The 17,357-nt window shown below is 41.8% G+C and overlaps 1 protein-coding gene across 1 annotated transcript in view; it reads right to left on the reverse strand.

The window, feature by feature from the left end:
- Positions 1-6,297: 6,297 nt before the first annotated feature.
- PGM2 (phosphoglucomutase 2) overlaps positions 6,298-17,357 on the reverse strand; it is a 36,287-nt gene continuing 25,227 nt past the window's right edge. The window contains exons 13-14 of the mRNA XM_066279803.1: positions 13,633-13,766; positions 6,298-8,410 (exon numbers count right to left, since the gene is read on the reverse strand). Coding sequence (XP_066135900.1) covers positions 8,308-8,410; positions 13,633-13,766 — 237 coding nt within the window. The 3' untranslated portion in view covers positions 6,298-8,307. The remainder of the gene's footprint in view (positions 8,411-13,632; positions 13,767-17,357) is intronic.

Here is a 17,357-nt window from a genome sequence, read left to right on the forward strand (position 1 = left end):
AGCTTTGGCTGGGGCTTTCTGACCCTTTAGCTTGGGGGAGCGTCCTTTGAACTGAATCAAGTTTCCCTTGATCAGCACATATTGAAGAAATGTGCTCTAGGCTGGTCTCCTTTTGATCACTTTTTCTATTTCATAATAATTCATATTGTGCCACAGCATTGTAGTGGGGGCTTGCCTCATTACTTAGTAATTTCCTTTAACAGTACAGCTGAGCTAGCCTTCTTCTCATTTTCCTGTTGCTAAATATAAAATGTAAGATGAAGTTCTCCTATTATACAAGAGAAAGGATTGTGAATACTTGAGTGAAGCTTAGAGAAAAAATGAAGGGGGAGGTAAATTTTACCAAGGTTCCCAAACTGGCTGGTATGCACCAAACAGTGCTTAGTCGAGTCTTTCAACCAACAGAGGTTTGTTGATTCTTTCTATGGACTTGAACTAGACACTCCTATAATGCAAAGCAGTAAGAGACACCGTCCCTGCCCTCAGGACCCTTACACTCTTCTAATTCAGGGTGAGCAAATCTTTAATAAAGGCCCATCTCGTAAATATTTTAGCCTTTGCAGACCATTATTTGTCCATCCCCACTTTCAGTTTTACCTTGTAGTGCAAAGTGTGTAGATAAATAAGTATGGTTGTGTTCTAGTGAACCTGAACACTGAAATTTGAGTTTAAGTTTATACACGTCATAAAATATTGTTCCCTTCTATTTTCCAATCATTTAAAAATGTAAAAACTACTACATTAGACTAAAACTCTGCACAGCAAAGGAGATCATCAACAAAATGGAGGGCAGCCTATGGCATGGGAGAAAACATTTTGCAAACAAACCATACATCTGATAAGGGGTTAATGTGCGCTTGGTTACTACCACACTAAGTAACAAGGCGAGTCTAATAACCACTGTGCCTGTGAGGAGTGATGGGTACCTAAGATACACTGAAATGTTTGCAGGCGCAACGACAGGTCTGGGTTTGCTTCAGAATTGTCCTGGAGTAACGTAGTGAGGGGCATTTATTTATTTATTTATTTATTTATTTATTTATTTATTTATTTTTGTATTTTTCTGAAGCTGGAAACGGGGAGAGACAGTCAGACAGACTCCCGCATGCGCCCAACCGGGATCCACCCGGCATGCCCACCAGGGGCGATGCTCTGCCCACCAGGGGCGAAGCTCTGCCCACCAGGGGGCGTCACTCTGCCACGACCAGAGCCACTCTAGCGCCTGGGGCAGAGGCCAAGGAGCCATCCCCAGTGCCCGGGCCATCTTTGCTCCAATGGAGCCTTGGCTGCGTGAGGGGAAGAGAGAGACAGAGAGGAAGGGGGGGGGGGGTGGAGAAGCAAATGGGCGCTTCTCCTCTGTGCCCTGGCTGGGAATCAAACCTGGGTCCAGGCCCGTTTGGCCAATGCTCTACCACTGAGCCAACCGGCCAGGGCCATGAGGGGCATTTAGATGCAGCGAGGCTGGGCTTGAATCGAGCATTTGCTATAGCTGAGTGATGGGTATGTGGAGGTCCATTGTATTATTCATTGTATATCTTTGAAATTCTCCATAATATGTTTTAAAAGAGAAATGTGAATGTCAAACAGAAATCACCAAAGGTTCTGGGTCGGTGTTCTCAGGTGGCGGTGGACAGGGTAAGCTGGAGGGAGCACAGCTGAGAGCTGAGGGGGAAGAACTATTTGGGGACAGGCTGCCCTGAATGCAATTTGACGGTGTCTGCGTAGGAAAGAGCAAGTAAGCAATATAGGGTCAGAGCTTGGGAGAGAAGTCTATAGTCCTGCACTTAGGGCAAGGACAGCCATGAGCGGAGAGAAGCTTTCAGAGGGCAGAGAATGAATGACCACACCTCAGGGAGTGAACTGACCAAGGGTCCCAAAACAAACAAACAAACAAACAAGGGAAGCCTGCTGAACCAGTAGCCATGCCTCCATCTAAAGTTTTCTTCTGTTTTGTTAAACAACAGGAACACTTTTCAGATATGGAGCTACTTTTCTTAATTTTCTTTTCTTCTTATTTTTTTTCCAGTTAAGGTAACCTAGTTCAGAACAAAGTATTTATATATATTTTTCTTAATTTTGTATTGATTGATTTTAGAGAGAAAGAGGAAGGGAAAAAGAGAGAGGGAAGCATTCATTTGTTGTTTCACTGAATTGGGCAGTTATCGGTCACTTCCTGTTTTTGCCCTGACAGGGGATTGAACCTGCAACCTTGGGGTTTCTAACAACTCTCTAATAGACTGAGCTAACCAACCAGGGCAGAACAATGTATTTTAAGAACACAATCAGGCTCATCACTCCTGCAAACTGCAACCCTAACTTCCCTTTGGAAGTTGCACAATGCTATTTTGAAATGGTTTCAGAAGGTCTTTAGACCTGGAGCTGGCTCTTTGGTCTACGTGCTGAACTCCATTCTGCCCCAGGTTTGGACCAAACACCAAAATGGCTTCCACTGGGCCCAAGTGAGAAGTGGCCGACAGCTGTTCCTCACATTTTATTTTCAAGGATCTACACAGGGAGCCAGGTCAAAAGAAACTACATCCCAACACCGTTCTGTCTCCAGGCGACCATGTATTCATGTCTGAGGGTCTACTGTTGGTTCTCTTAAGTTAATCTTAGTCACTTAGTTGCATACATGGAGAAGCTTACAGAAGAGGGGATGTTATTTTAAACTTTGATTCTCATGCTGACGGCTGTGATAGCTTGCTTTCAGTGGTTGAATTATTCTAACACAAATATGCTTGTAGCCAGCATGGGAGAGGAAGAAACTTTCCTTATGCTTCAACAGTCTTTCCACTAGTCAATAGTTAAATCTTCATGAAACAGATTAACGACAAACTAATCAAATGTAACAGTATACATACATATGGAAACCCCATATACATGAGAGACCCTGCCTGTATGAGAGGTTCAGAGACAGAGAAAACAAGGTGTATGTGACATTCTGAGCTAAGGATAAGGTAAGGCACCTGGGGCTTCAGAGGGACACTGCAGGACAATAAGAAAAGCAGATGTTCAATATTAGTAGTTAGCCCTGACATATAGGTATAGGTAGAAAAAAATTATCTCTGGCAAGCTCTTAATTACAGGCAAGGCCCTTAATTCATATTCTTCTAGGTAGTGAAGGGAGAAGGGGGGGGGCAGAAGTTTCCTGTGAGTTTGTAGCGTCTTGATTACCTTCAGCCCAAACTAATTCACATACCAAAGGGACACATGTGGGGGAAGCCTCTTCTGAATGGAACAAAGGGACGATGCAGGAAAATGACATGCAAATAGCCTCCCAGAGTCAAATTGTTTTAAACAAAAATGTCAGTAGTTCGAACTTTGCAGTCTTGGAAAAGTCTAAAGGGGCTTTTCAGAACTGCGCGCCCGTAGATGGAATACTTTCCCCTGACTGTATTCCTCCGCGAGCACTCCATTGCAATGCACCGGGCACGGCTGTATTCCTCCGCGAGACCAACTCTGGGATCAGTTTAGTCCAGTATCCAGAAAAGTGCCTGGCCCATAACAATTTTCAAACATGATTCTTATAGATAACATAGGGATGAACACACAACTAGCTCTGAGGATTTGGTCTTTTAGGATGTAGAAATAATGAGTTAGACACACATTTCTTCAAAATCCTTTCAAAGTAGAACATATGCATTTGACCCCTCACATAAAACACTATTTTTAAAACCATATGAGTTATCATGTCATGAAATAACAATACTTTCCCAGGATAGCATGGTGTTTGAGGTAAATCAATGAGTTAAACGAGAGATACTTCCAGTGTTTCTTAAAGAAAAGAGGGACAGCTGTTAATTCATAGACCACAAAGAAAAGAAAACAGCCTGACTGATAGTGGCACAGAGGATAGCCCCAAACCGGAGTGCTGGCTTGAGCCTGAGGTCACCAGCTTGAGCGTGGGGTTGCCGACTCGAGCCCAGGGTTGCCAGCTTGTGCTTGAGGTGCCTGGTTTGATCCCCGGGCAAGCATGTATGAGAAGTAATCAATGCACAACTAAGTGGAGCAACGAATTGATTCTTCTCTCTCTCTCTCTCTCTCTCTCTCTTAACAAAACAAAACAAAACAAAACAAAACAAAAACAATTGGTCTGCATTTCCTCCTGCAAGTCAGCCTCTCAGACTGAACTTGGGATTTGTCCTTTCTAGGCACCAAGAGGAAATGGGCTGCCAGCTCTACACTCGAATTGGAAGGTCTTCCTTAAGCAGGTTGCACTATTAGAATGCACAGGGGGCTGCTATGACAGTGCTCACTCTAGAATAGATCACCGATTTAATCCCCTGCAAAACATGCTCCCAGGCACCTTCAGGTCACGTGGTCTGCCTTTGCTTGTCCCTGGTTGCTGTGTCCACCCCCTTCAGGCTGAAGGCAAGGCAGGATATGAACACAAGGCTGCTTCCTGGTGAGTGTTTGTCCCCATCTCTGAGGGCTAGTGAAGCTCTCTGTCAGAGAATTGTAATGATTTCTTGTTGCTGATAGTGCCCTTACTGGATTTCCACATAATTTAAAGACCTGCAGCATGAAATGACCTCAGAGTACATTAATAAAATCTCTATATTTTAAAAATGACAGAATTATCTCCGAAAGTCCATAGTTTACATTAGGGCTCACTCTTAGTGTTGTACATTCTATGGGTTTGGACAAAGGTATCATGACATGTATTCACTATTATATCATATGGAGAATTTTTTTTTAAACTGTCTTTTTTTTTTTAATAAATTTTTATTAATGGTAATGGGATGACATTAATAAATCAGGGTACATATATTCAAAGAAAACATGTCTAGGTTATTTTGTCATTAAATTATGTTGCATACCCCTCGCCCAAAGTCAGATTGTCCTCCGCCACCCTCTATCTAGTTCTCTGTGCCCCTCCCCCTCCCCCTAACTCTCTCCCTCCCTCCCTCCCTCCCATGTCCTCCCTCCCCCCACCCCTGGTAACCACCACACTCTTGTCCATGTCTCTTAGTCTCGTTTTTATGTTCCACCAATGTATGGAATCATGTAGTTCTTGTTTTTTTCTGATTTGCTTATTTCACTCCGTATAATGTTATCAAGATCCCACCATTTTGCTGTAAATGATCTGATGTCATCATTTCTTATGGCTGAGTAGTATTCCATAGTGTATATGTGCCACATCTTCTTTATCCAGTTTTCTATTGAAGGGCTTTTTGGTTGTTTCCATGTCTTGGCCACTGTGAACAGTGCTGCAATGAACATGGGGCTACATGTGTCTTCACGTATCAATGTTTCTGAGGTTTTGGGGTATATACCCAGTAGAGGGATTGCTGGGTCATAAGGTAGTTCTATTTGCAGTGTTTTGAGGAACCACCATACTTTCCTCCATAGTGGTTGTATTAAACTGTCTTAAAAACCCTCTGTGCTCTGCTTCTTTCCCCTCCCCCTGCTAATCCCTGGCAACCAAAGATCTTTTCATTGTCTCTGCAGTTCAGGTGGTGATGTGTCAGTGTGGGCAGGTTCATCAGTAGTCACCGATATGCCACCCTGGTGGGGGATGTTGGTAATAGGCGAGGCTATACATGTGTAGTGGCAGGAGTTATATGGGATATCTCTGTTCCTTCCTCTCCATTTTGAGGTGAACCTAGAACTGCCCTAAAAAAGAAAAGTTTTTAAAAATAACAGAATTTGAGATGGAGAAGTGAAGAGACTTGCTCAGAATCACAGAGCTGATTTACAGCAGATCAAGATTAGAATCCAGGGGGTCTCATGCTGCAAGTTTTATGCACCACAAATTATGCTACCCTGCATCCCATAATAAAAAGTCAAGAAATACTTAGTGAGCATCCATGTTGTGCTTTCTCTTGAAAATACAAGTGAAAAATAGAGTTGGAGGAATCTCCTTTAGGTTCCGCTCATGTGAGTGCCAGAGACGTGGAGTATGTCCCGAGGTTTACAGCTGGGTACTGATGTTTTCCCATCGTCATTCCCCCCAATGCACAAACATCCCAGCACCGCTACCCTTTTGTTAATGCTGTGCTCTGTGCCTGGAAGACTTTCTACTCCACCATCAGCTGCTACTCACCTCTAACGGTGAAGAGGTTCACCCATCGCCTACTCTGTGAGGCTTTCCTGCTCAGAATGACTCACACACTTCTGACCTCAGAGTCTCTGTTATAGAATCTGTGAGTATGACAGTTATTTATTGGCCCTCCAATTAGACTGTGAGTTCCATGACAGCAGAACTGGATCTCAATCACTTCTGTGGTTTCCAAAACAAAATGTGTGATGAGGGATAGTTTACATGCTCAGAAAGCCAGAGAGAAGACACAGGTCTACCATTTCCTTTTTTATTTCAGAGTACTATTTGAGACTTGAAAACATTTATAACACAAAAAAATAAATACAGCTTCTACAATGAAGCAGCTGATAGAATAGATTGAATGTTGTAGATTTAAGAGTTCTTTCTGGTAGGCACAGCTATGCAGCGCTAAGATAGAAAAACATTTTTTCTTTTCCTTTTGAAAAATGATTGTCAATTATTATAATTTTTCATTGTTCTGAAATTGTTCATAGCCATTTAAGTTAACAATAAGAATAATAATGGGCAATTGTTTGCTTTAAAAATAGAAAGTCACATATAATACAGAAAGTATAGAAAGAACAGCTTGGTCCTGGCTCAGGAGCACTCACTCAGTGGGAGTCATTTTGGAAGGGCAGAGCACCAACAGTGATGAGGAGGATAGAAGGCATAGACCAAAATACTAAACCTGGAAAATATTATAAAGAAGTCTGGTTTTAGATTCTGATTACATACGTACAAGGCAAGAAATAAAATTAAAGTCAGGTAAATAGTTATTTATCATCCTTGCTGCCTCAGAAACAAGAATTAAATTGTACTGAAGCAAAAAAATTGTACAATAAAGTACTTTGCAAGTTTCAAAAATCAATTGTTTGGTTCAAGACTTAAAGAGATAAAATGAATGCTAATGTATTGAACAAGGATGGTTAAGCTCTTTTTTTCTTAGCACATATATAGTTATAATGGTATATTATTATTAGAACTAAAAGGATATATATATTCCACCCCCTCAAAGTGAGAAGTGGGGGGGAGGCAGATAGACTCCCTCATGCACCCGACTGGGATCCACTAGGCATGCCCACCAGGGGGCGATGCTCAGCTCCTCGGGGGAGTTGCTTCACTGCAGCCAGAGCTATTTATTCTAGCACCTGAGGCAGAGGCCATGGAGCCATCCTCAGCGCCTGGGCCAACTTTGCTCCCATGGAGCTGTGGGAGGGGAAGAGAGAGACAGAGAGAAGGGAGAGGTGGAAGGGTGGAGAAGCAGGTGGGCGCTTCTCCTGTGTGCCTTGGCTGGAAATTGAACCTGGGACTTCCACATGCCAGGCCAACGCTCTACTGCTGAGCCAACCAGCCAGGGCCTACAAGGGTATATTTTTTTAAAAACCTTATCTTTTTAAAGTATCTCAGTATCTTTTACTCCTTTTACAGGTTTCTGTAAATAGTATTTTCCCTAAACAGGAACACAGCATTTCATCTGTTCATTTTACTTTATAGGCAATTGATGAAAATAAAAATATAGGGGTGGGCAAAGTAGGTTTTCAGTAGTGCGTACGTGAAACACAGTTTTTTCTTGTACCATTATTTATTAATTATTGTATCCTTTTCCATACACACAACTGTAAACCTTCTTTTGCCCCACCCTTTTGTCCCATATATACATACGGGAATACCTCAGAGATATTGCAAGTTCAGTCCCAGGCTCCCACAATAAAGCAAGTATCATCATAAAGCGAGTCTCAGTCCTTCTGCGGGGGGAGGATCTTGCCTTCAGTTTGTAAAAACATGTTAACACTCGTGAAGCTCAGTAAAGCAAGGTCTGCCTGTATATATAAAAAGCTGGTCTCCTACCACATGTGACAGCCCAGAATTTAATACTTGTAGGGGATTTCTGGCTATTTTACTTATACATAAAAATAATTATATAGAGAAAAAATTATATAAAAAATATAGAGAAAACACATATTGTTACTTATTCTAATTAAAGTACATTCATTATAATACATGTTTTAAAACCTTTGTTTTTTAAAAATTCTGATAAGGCCTGAAAAAAAATTGAAAAATTCAATCTTTCAACAGGAATGTTGGTTTGTTAGGTCTGCCCAACCTTTCTTTATTTACGTTAAAGGTCAAACATAAACGATGAGGAATGTAGGTCTATTAAAAAATATATCAATACTTTTAGTGACAGTTTAAATTCATTTGCTTAACAAATCAAGGTCAGCTGAATTGTGGGTAAAGGTCACGGTGCTCCAGGCTGGGATGTTTCACTCTGCCTTTGCCTGCAGGTTATACTTCTGTGGCTGGAAGAAATGTTCTTCAATAGCAGCGACTAGTTCGTTTAGTTCTGTCTTCAGCTGCTCAGGGTCACTGCAAAATAAGGGTGGACATTCCAGGTCAGTGGATTATTCCGAAGCATATTTTAAATCCTCCCTACACTGACCAAGTAACACTGGAATGTACCTTTAAGGGGAGGGCTATATCAGACAACTCCAGTGACTTTTTGCCTATTGACATAGACCCCCCCCTTCCCCTAAATCCCATCAGATGATATCCATGATTTTCCCCAATGGATTTCCTCAAGTCTCAGCCATAAACAAAAATCGTCCCTTTCCGGTCTTCAAAAGAATTTTTAAGAAACACAAATTTTTGGCCTAGCGTCCCTAAAATGTCTTCAGTGTTTGAACCTAACAGTGCAGAGAAAACACTCACAACTCCAGTGGTCGTAAAATCCTGCTGACCCTTTACCGATGACATCTGTTTTGTCCCAGGTCTCCCAGGATAAGAACGTTCCTGACCCCGTTCCCCCTCACACTAATGGACGTTCGTAAGGCCTTCCCAGAATGGACAGGGAGACAGATGAACGGGGGTGAGGGGATGGGGGTGGGGGGCGCACCTAGCGGGACTTGTAGTCACATTCCAAGAACTCAGATCCTGGGGGTTTATCTTTATTATTCTACCTCCAGAGCAAAGGGGCCACAGCTAAAATATAAACAATAAATCTAGGGAGCTAGGCAGGCTTCCCCAAACTATGGCCTGCGGGCCACATGTGGCCCCCTGAGGCCATTTATCCGGCCCCCCACCACACTTCCAGAAGGGGCACCTCTTTCATTGGTGGTCAGTGAGAGGAGCACTGTATGTGGCGGCCCTCCAATGGTCTGAGGGACAGTGAACTGGTCCCCTGTGTAAAAAGTTTGGGGACCCCTTGCGAGAAATCAGGTTTTCAAGCCTGTGGAAAACACCCATTCGTATGTAAATGACTGGAAGATATATGCAGCTCCTGGAAGTGTTAGGACACTAGCACCATGTGACTTACTGTAAGAATTTTAAACCAAAAAGCAGACTTAAAATACTAAACCCGGCCCTGGCCGGTTGGCTCAGTGGTGGAGCATTGGCCTGGCGTGCGGGAGTCCCAGGTTCGATTCCTGGCCAGGGCACACAGGAGAAGCGCCCATCTGCTTCTCCACCCCTCCCCCTCTCCTTCCTCTCTGTCTCTCTTCCCCTCCCGCAGCCAAGGCTCCACTGGAGCAGCGTTTGCCGGGGCGCTGAGGATGGCTCTGTGGCCTCTGCCTCAGACGCTAGAATGGCTCTGATTGCGGCAGAGGGATGCCCTAGATGGGCAGAGTATCGCCCCCTGGTGGGCATGCCGGGTGGATCCCGGTCGGGCGCATGCGGGAGTCTGACTGCCTCCCCATTTCCAGCTTCGGAAAAATACAAAAAAAAACCCAAAACACAAAAAACTAAACCCTTCAATTCAAAATTGTATTACTTCATACTTGACAATCTTTATTATATACAAACTTTATTTTAATGGAAATGGCAATCCTTGTAATTTAAGATCACTTTTACCTTGTGAAAGGTAAGAATTTCAACTGAAACGGCCCCTTTCATTACAGAGGGTAATTCTGGCTCCCCCCATTCCTGGTGCGAGCCGTGCAAGAGGCTCAGCCTCTGGGAGGCCCAGATTCCTCATTTGTAAAATTGGGATACAGACTGTATTTTCTCAAGAAGGTTGCTGTATAGATTGAGATAGATTATATAAAGCAATTAGCATAGAACCTGGCCCGAAAACCTCAATAAATGCAGCTCTTGTTATAATTATTCTTACCCCAGTTGGTAACATATAAAATAATTATGCTTCATAAGGATGTGTGGATCATACAGGTAATTTTTTCCTTCCCCATAAGTGTGCTTCAAAGTGAAAAACAATTCTTAGGAGAATATATAACTAATAATTATTGTGGGTTTTTTTTTCCAACAATATACATAAAACTAAAACTTGACAGTGAATTTATTATCTATAGATATACAGACATATATTTGTATGTCTATTTGGAGAGATATCTATCCATATTTAGCTCCTACTGGTTTTGTTTCTGTTTGAACCCTGCCAGATATACGTAACCTCAGATAGTAAGAGAATGTCCTTTTTTCTTAGAAATGCATATTGAAGTCTGCAACTTACTTTCAAATGGCTCAGGAAACACACACACACACACACACACACACACACAGACACACACACACCGTGAGAGAGAGCAAATATCACAGATGGTAGCAATTGCTCATTCTACATTGGGGTAGCAAAACCGGGGCTTACAGTATATGTGTGTAAATAAAGTTTTATTGGAATATAGCCACACCCATTCCTTCTTGTATATGGCTGTTTTCTCATTACAATAGCAGAGCTTTAGTTGTGACAGAGACATACAACCTGGAAACCCCAAAATATTTACTATCTAGCTCTTTACAAGAAAAGCTTGCCAACCTCTGGTCTAAGTAAGGGTATGTGATATTTTACTACATTATTATTTAAACATTTCTGGAGGTTTGAAATTTTCCAAAATAAAAACTAAAGACATCTACCCCAACAAAAATATTTTTTCAAAAATAGGACTTATACTGGGAAAGAATTTTATATTCCAAAGATTAGTAGGTTGTGAAATTCTATGAATAAGTAAAATTCATGATATGATTATATTAATACTATTTAAATTAATCAGAAAATAAGAAACCCTTAGCCATGGTATTACTGCCCTTGTACCTTAGCTATGCAGCTGTCTGGCTTGAGCCCGGACAGCCTCGCCACGGGTGACTTAGTGACTCCTGTCCCATTTAATGCTACATTTCAATGAATATAATAAAAGGACAATTTTTCAAAGTATTTTCAGCAACTTATAAACCAGTATTTGAATTTAAGTCCATTCAATAAGCCATGTGAAAAAATGGAAATGTTATAGATCCTTAAACATTAAGTAGTACTATTATTATAAAGGAATATTTTTTGAAATATTAGGCATAGGATAAAGAAAAGGAAAAGACAAATATATACAGAGAAAGCATCTTTAAATTGGACTAATGACTATTTGTTTTCAAAAGAGTAAGACATAGAAATATAAAAACACTAAGTGAAAACAATTACAAAGAAGCCAATGAAAAATCATACTCAATACAATAGCAAACAGATTGCTATTTAACACACACAGAAACACTGACACCTGCACAATATTCAGTGAACCATCGGTAATACAAAGTGCTTGGAAAATGAATTGTTTTATGTATTTGAACTGCTTAATAGTTGAGTTTTTATCCTTTAAGCAAACAAAGGTTTTGAATGGGAATCTGTAATGAAATATATTAGTCCCATGACTTTATAAATATACTTGAGAATCTTGATGTTTGAGAACTATAATAATGACTGTGACAGTTGGAGCTTTTATACAGAAGATGCAGGGCTCATTGGGTATGGAACACTATCTCTCTTACAATAAACTCCCGAAGCGGTGACATTCTGAGTTCTTGTCTTTATGTTTCCAGTTTTATTTGGCTTCAGTATTTTTTGCTTTGCTATCAGCACTCACTTCTCCCTGCCTAAGGAAAGGCAAACCCTAACACCTGTTTCCCCACCCTGCAAATTTGCTACATTTTAATCTGCTATTGGCTTGCCAATGTAACATGCTCAGAAACTTTCACCTGATTCTATTTCCACACAGTGCACATTTGATTCACAAAGCCATAAAAAAATCTTCCAGGAGCAAAGCTTTGTAATACATATGTTGTGACAACTACCGAGATGCGTGCTGTCCACTGCAGCAGCCATTAACCACACGTAGCCATTGAGCACCTGAATTGTGTCCAGTGCAACCAAGAAACTTTTTAAAATTTTATTTAAGTTTGATTGATTGAAATTAAAATTTAAAAACTGACACTTGAGACCCTCACCAGTTAGTTGGCTCAGTGGTAGAGCGTCAGCCCAGCGTGTGTAAGTTCCGGGTCCGATTCCTGGCCAGGGCACACAGGAGAAGCACCTAGCTGCTTCTCCACCCTTCCCCTTTCCGTTTCTCTCTGTCTCTCTCTTCCCCTCCCATAGCCAAGGCTCCATTGGAGCAAAGTTGGCCTGGGCACTGAGGACAGCTCCATGGCCTCTGCCTCAGGCACTAGAATGGCTCTGGTTACAATGGAGCAATGCCCCAGATAGGCAGAGTATTGCCCCCTAGTGGGCATGCCTGGTGGATCCCTGTCAGGCACATGCAGGAATCTGTCTCTCTGCCTCCCAGCTTCTCACTTCAGAAAAATACAAAAAACAAAACAAAACAAACAAAAAGCTGACACTTGATTCAGTTGTTGGAAAAACTATGTTTGGAACAACTGGGTATCAAAATCTACTTTTTCAACTGTAAATTTTATAAAATCTAAATGCAGATCAAGTATTTCTAAAAATATTTCACATTTGAATTGAGATACATGGTAAGTTGTAAGATACTAAATGGATTTTGAAGACAGTTTGGCAAAAATGTGAAATATTTCATTAATCATTTTTATTATGGATTACATATTATAAGGACAATATTTAAATATACTAAGTTAAATAAAATATTTATACATTATTACAACTTATTTTATTTTTACCTGTGTCTATTCACTAACAGAACATGTAAATTGCATATGGAGCTCACATTCTATTTCTATTGGACAGAGTCGACTTCACCTTATGATTGCCCCCCCCAATTCTTAACAGTTATCTAAATAGAAAAGTGCTAGTTAACTGTGGGTTATGTAGGCATGCAGTATCACATTTATCCATGCTAACTACATATACCACATTGTGACCATTTACGAAGTTTAGAGCTGTTAGAAAGTGACCAACTAAAACCCTTTACCAGAGTCACAAAAACGTGACCCTGAGCTGCTACTGCAAGAGGTCTTTCTGCTATTAGCTCTTCATCCTGCTTGGGACCCAGCACTGACTTACACAAATAGATGCTCAAAATATTTCTTCATACATGCGGGAAAAGAAAAAAAAAAACATCGTTGCTTGCCTCAAATAAAAAGTACTAGAACAAGGAAATGTTATTATTATTACTGAAACTAGAAATGAAATTTTCTCATACAAAGATTAGTTGGGAGAGAAAGAAATAATTAAGTAGAAAGTGAACGTTCTTGTCCCTGGACGCACCAAGCAGCTGCTGGTATCACAACCTTCCTACTGAAACGACATATCGGAAAGATGGAATGTTTTACTTCACGTTTGAACAGAACCAATTAGGGAGCTGAGGGACTAAGAGCCACAGCAGCGGCCATACTGGGCTTACCTGTTTCCAGGCGGGGCACACAGTTCCGAATAGTACTTGATTTTGGGCTCTGTCCCACTGGTCCGCATGGTGGCCACGCATCCATTAGCAAAGGTAAAGGTGATCATTTGGCTGCTCTTACTTGTAGGGAGGACCTGGATGTGAATGACATATTCGCTCAATTGAAACAGTAACAGAAGAAGCTCCTATGGCCTAAATAATCATTTCTCCTGGAGAAGCAAGAGAATAAATGCCAGACAAATAGATTGGTTCGGAAAGAACATTTCGGACTAAATCTAAAAATGTCCTCTATATACATGGCATGCTAGATAATAAAAATAAGAAAATTTGTGAAAATTAAGTAAATTTGTATGCTAGGTTTTTTTACCTCTTCCGTTTTATTATTTAAAACTATTCAAGTTTTACTAAAATTGGAATATATCATTTCATGAGAAATTGATTTACACAGACTAATGCATTACAAAAAAAAAAAAAAAAGAAAGAAAAACCCAATCTTATTTAACTTAGCAAACAAAGTCTATACACAGACTTAAAAAATAAAGCTTCTGGCAGATGTATTCGTAGCTGATTGCTCTCCAAGTCTCACTAAGATGACAGAAGTATAAAAAATGAAACAAACACCAGGGCAAAGAGGGGAAAAGGAAGCAGCGCTTGATGGGGTTGCCAATAGCCCGAGAAGCCAGAAACAGATGGCGGAGCGGAATCCACCTGGTGGAACACAGGACGACAGCTGAGCCCCGCAGGCAGCAGATGAGAACCGAGTCCAGGTGTTCTGCGGAGCCCTGGCCGAGCTCCCCACCTCAGGCACAGGTACTGCGAAGGGCGGGGGGAGGCAGGGGGAGCACCTGGAAACAGCTACCAGACTCTCTCAGATCCTCACCCTCTGTCCACAGGCCACCAGCTCACAGGAGATGGTGTAATTCTCCGGTGTGATTGAACCAGAGTGGCTCAGGAGTTGGGGGTACCAGGCACCGTGGAAGGCAGGGTATGGTGAAAACAGAGATTAGGTAAGAGTCCACACTGAACGCTGGCACCCTCTTCCCATGTCCCCACAACCTCTCCAACACCCTCAGGCAAGAGATAAGGGTCAAAGTTAGGCTTCCCCACATGGGGCCCCCACACAAAAGTGAATCTGCTATCCAGCCTCCCTGGAGTGACATCTTTCAATCAGCTTTTTAGTGCCCAAAGGATAACTAAGGTTCACCAGACTTTGGGGGAAAAGACATCGAATGAAAGACAAAGTCCAAAACAAACAAACAAAAGAATTTAGAAGAAATAAAGGCAATACAGAACAACAACAACAACAAATCTACATTTTTAAAAAGCTATCATTAATACCCTTAAAAGAGTTAAGATTTTATATATGTGAAACAAGAATAGGGTGCTATTTTTAATAAATTAGAGACTAAGAGCTGAAATATATAGTCCAGAGAAACATGAAAAGTTCATGTTGAGGAAATCTCCCCACAGTAGGACCGGAAGATACAGACGAGCGACAGAAAAGGGAGAAGCACTGAAAAGTAGAAAATCGGCCCTGGAGAGCCAGCGCCTAACTAAAAACAGGTGAGAAAGAGAGAACAAAAAATGAAGTTATCTGAAAAACAACCATCCAGTCATTCAGCCCCCTTCTCTGACACAAAACCAAGAAAATTACTCAGAACTAAAAGAAAAGACCCACCAAACGTCTAGAAAAAGGAATGAATAAAAGACCCACAGTAAAGTATGTGCCTGAAATTTTAAAGTATGTCCTGAATCCAAAGTTCCTCAAACCTTCCCATAAAGAAAAAAGCAAGGCACAGAAAGGACCGAGCACATATGGCATCTACGTCCCTGTATGCAGCACACAGTAGGCCCGCCTAGTGTTTGGGTGGATGGATGGATGGATGGATGGATGGACGGATGGATGGATGCTCAAGAGCAACACTGGAAGCCAAACAACAATGGAGGAATGCTTACAAAACTGTGAGTCAGTCAAGTCTGGGGGCAGAACAAGACATTTGCAGATCTAGAAGTCTTAAATTTACTTTTTAGACTTCCCATTCACTTTTTCTTGGGTGCCTACAAGAGGATGGGATTTAGGAAAACAAATATACAAAGAGGAAGTCATGAGGTCCAGGAGCAAGGGGTTGGTGGAAGGCATTCCCAGGATGACAACTATGCACCCAAACCAGAGAGCAGGGGGGAGCCCATTGGAAACAAAACTGAACCAACCGACGGGCTGAACCACTGGACCCTGTGGAAACCCTCCGGAGAGGTATTGGACAAGAGTGGGAAGAACTGGTGATAGTTACATAGAAATCCAAGCAATCAAAAGAACAAAGCAGTGATTAGCTGTAGAAAAAAACAATTCCTCACAAGTTAGGGAACCCAAGCCAAGTACACTACTGAACTAAGCAGGAAATAACAGTTATTTGCCATAATAGTATAATTCCACAAGTGCAGAATCTGACGTCACCCAAAGGTGTGGTAAAAGTGTATTGTGAGGACAGGGAAGAAAGGGGAATAGTGAATGCTGGAAGTATAAGAACTAAATCCTATCTCTGGAACAGAAAATTAATAAAGTCTAATTGCTGGTAAGTTAGAACATCCCCCCAGCACACTGTTGAGAAACCTGGCGGTAAAGACCAGGAGGAAACTGAGAGGGAAGGTGCCAGTCGACAGCACAACAATGAGATGGCAGTGGCCGGAGCTGTCACGTTTCATTGTGACTTTTAAAACTATTTAACTTCTGGCCCTCGCTGGTTGGCTCAGCGTTAGAGTGTCGGCCTGGCATGTGGATGTCCCGGGTTCGATTCCCAGTCAGGGCACACAGTAGAAGTGCCCATCTGCTTCTCCACCCCTCCCCTTCTCCTTCCTCTCTGTCTCTCTCTTCCCCTCCCACAGCCAAGGCTCCACTGGAGCAAAGTTGGCTCAGGCGCTGAAGACGGCTCCATGGCCTCCGCCTCAGGTGCTAGAATGGCTCCAGCAGCAATGGAACAATGCCCCAGATGGGCAGAGCATCGCCCCCTAGTGGCCATGTCAGGTGGATCCCGGTCGAGCGCTTGTGGGAGTCTCTCTGCCTCTCAGCTTCTCACTTCAGAAAAATACAAAAAATGAAAAAAAACAAAACAAAAAACTATTTATCTTTTAAAAATTTATTGTGCATTGATGAAAATGAAAAATATACAGAAAGGTAAACATCAAAGAAAATGTCTAACTCCTCATAAAGATATTCACACTTTCCTTTCCCTACTTTGTGTCATAGCTAGCAATATTCTCCTGCCGTATTTGAACTCCAGTGGGGATCCACATGGTGTGAAGGATGTGCTCTCATGCTTTCTGACTAGCTAACAGCTACCGCACATTCAGAGGATAGTGCAAAACTAAGTAGGAAGCGAACAGCGGTTCTCAAAGTTGGACTAGTAGCACCAATATTAGCTAGAAACTTGTAAGAAAGACAAATTCTTTTTTTTTTTTTTTTTTTTTTAATAAATTTTTATTAATGGTAATGGGATGACATTAATAAATCAGGGTACATATATTCAAAGAAAACATGTCTAGGTTATTTTGTCATCAAATTATGTTGCATACCCCTCGCCCAAAGTCAGATTGTCCTCCGTCACCCTCTATCTGGTTCTCTGTGCCCCTCCCCCTCCCCCTAACTCTCTCCCTCCCTCCCTCCCATGTCCTCGAAAGACAAATTCTTAGTCTCCACCCCAAACCTTCTCAACCAGAACCAACAGGAT

Source organism: Saccopteryx bilineata, chromosome 5, assembly GCF_036850765.1.
Source record: "Saccopteryx bilineata isolate mSacBil1 chromosome 5, mSacBil1_pri_phased_curated, whole genome shotgun sequence".
Taxonomy (NCBI): domain Eukaryota; kingdom Metazoa; phylum Chordata; class Mammalia; order Chiroptera; family Emballonuridae; genus Saccopteryx; species Saccopteryx bilineata.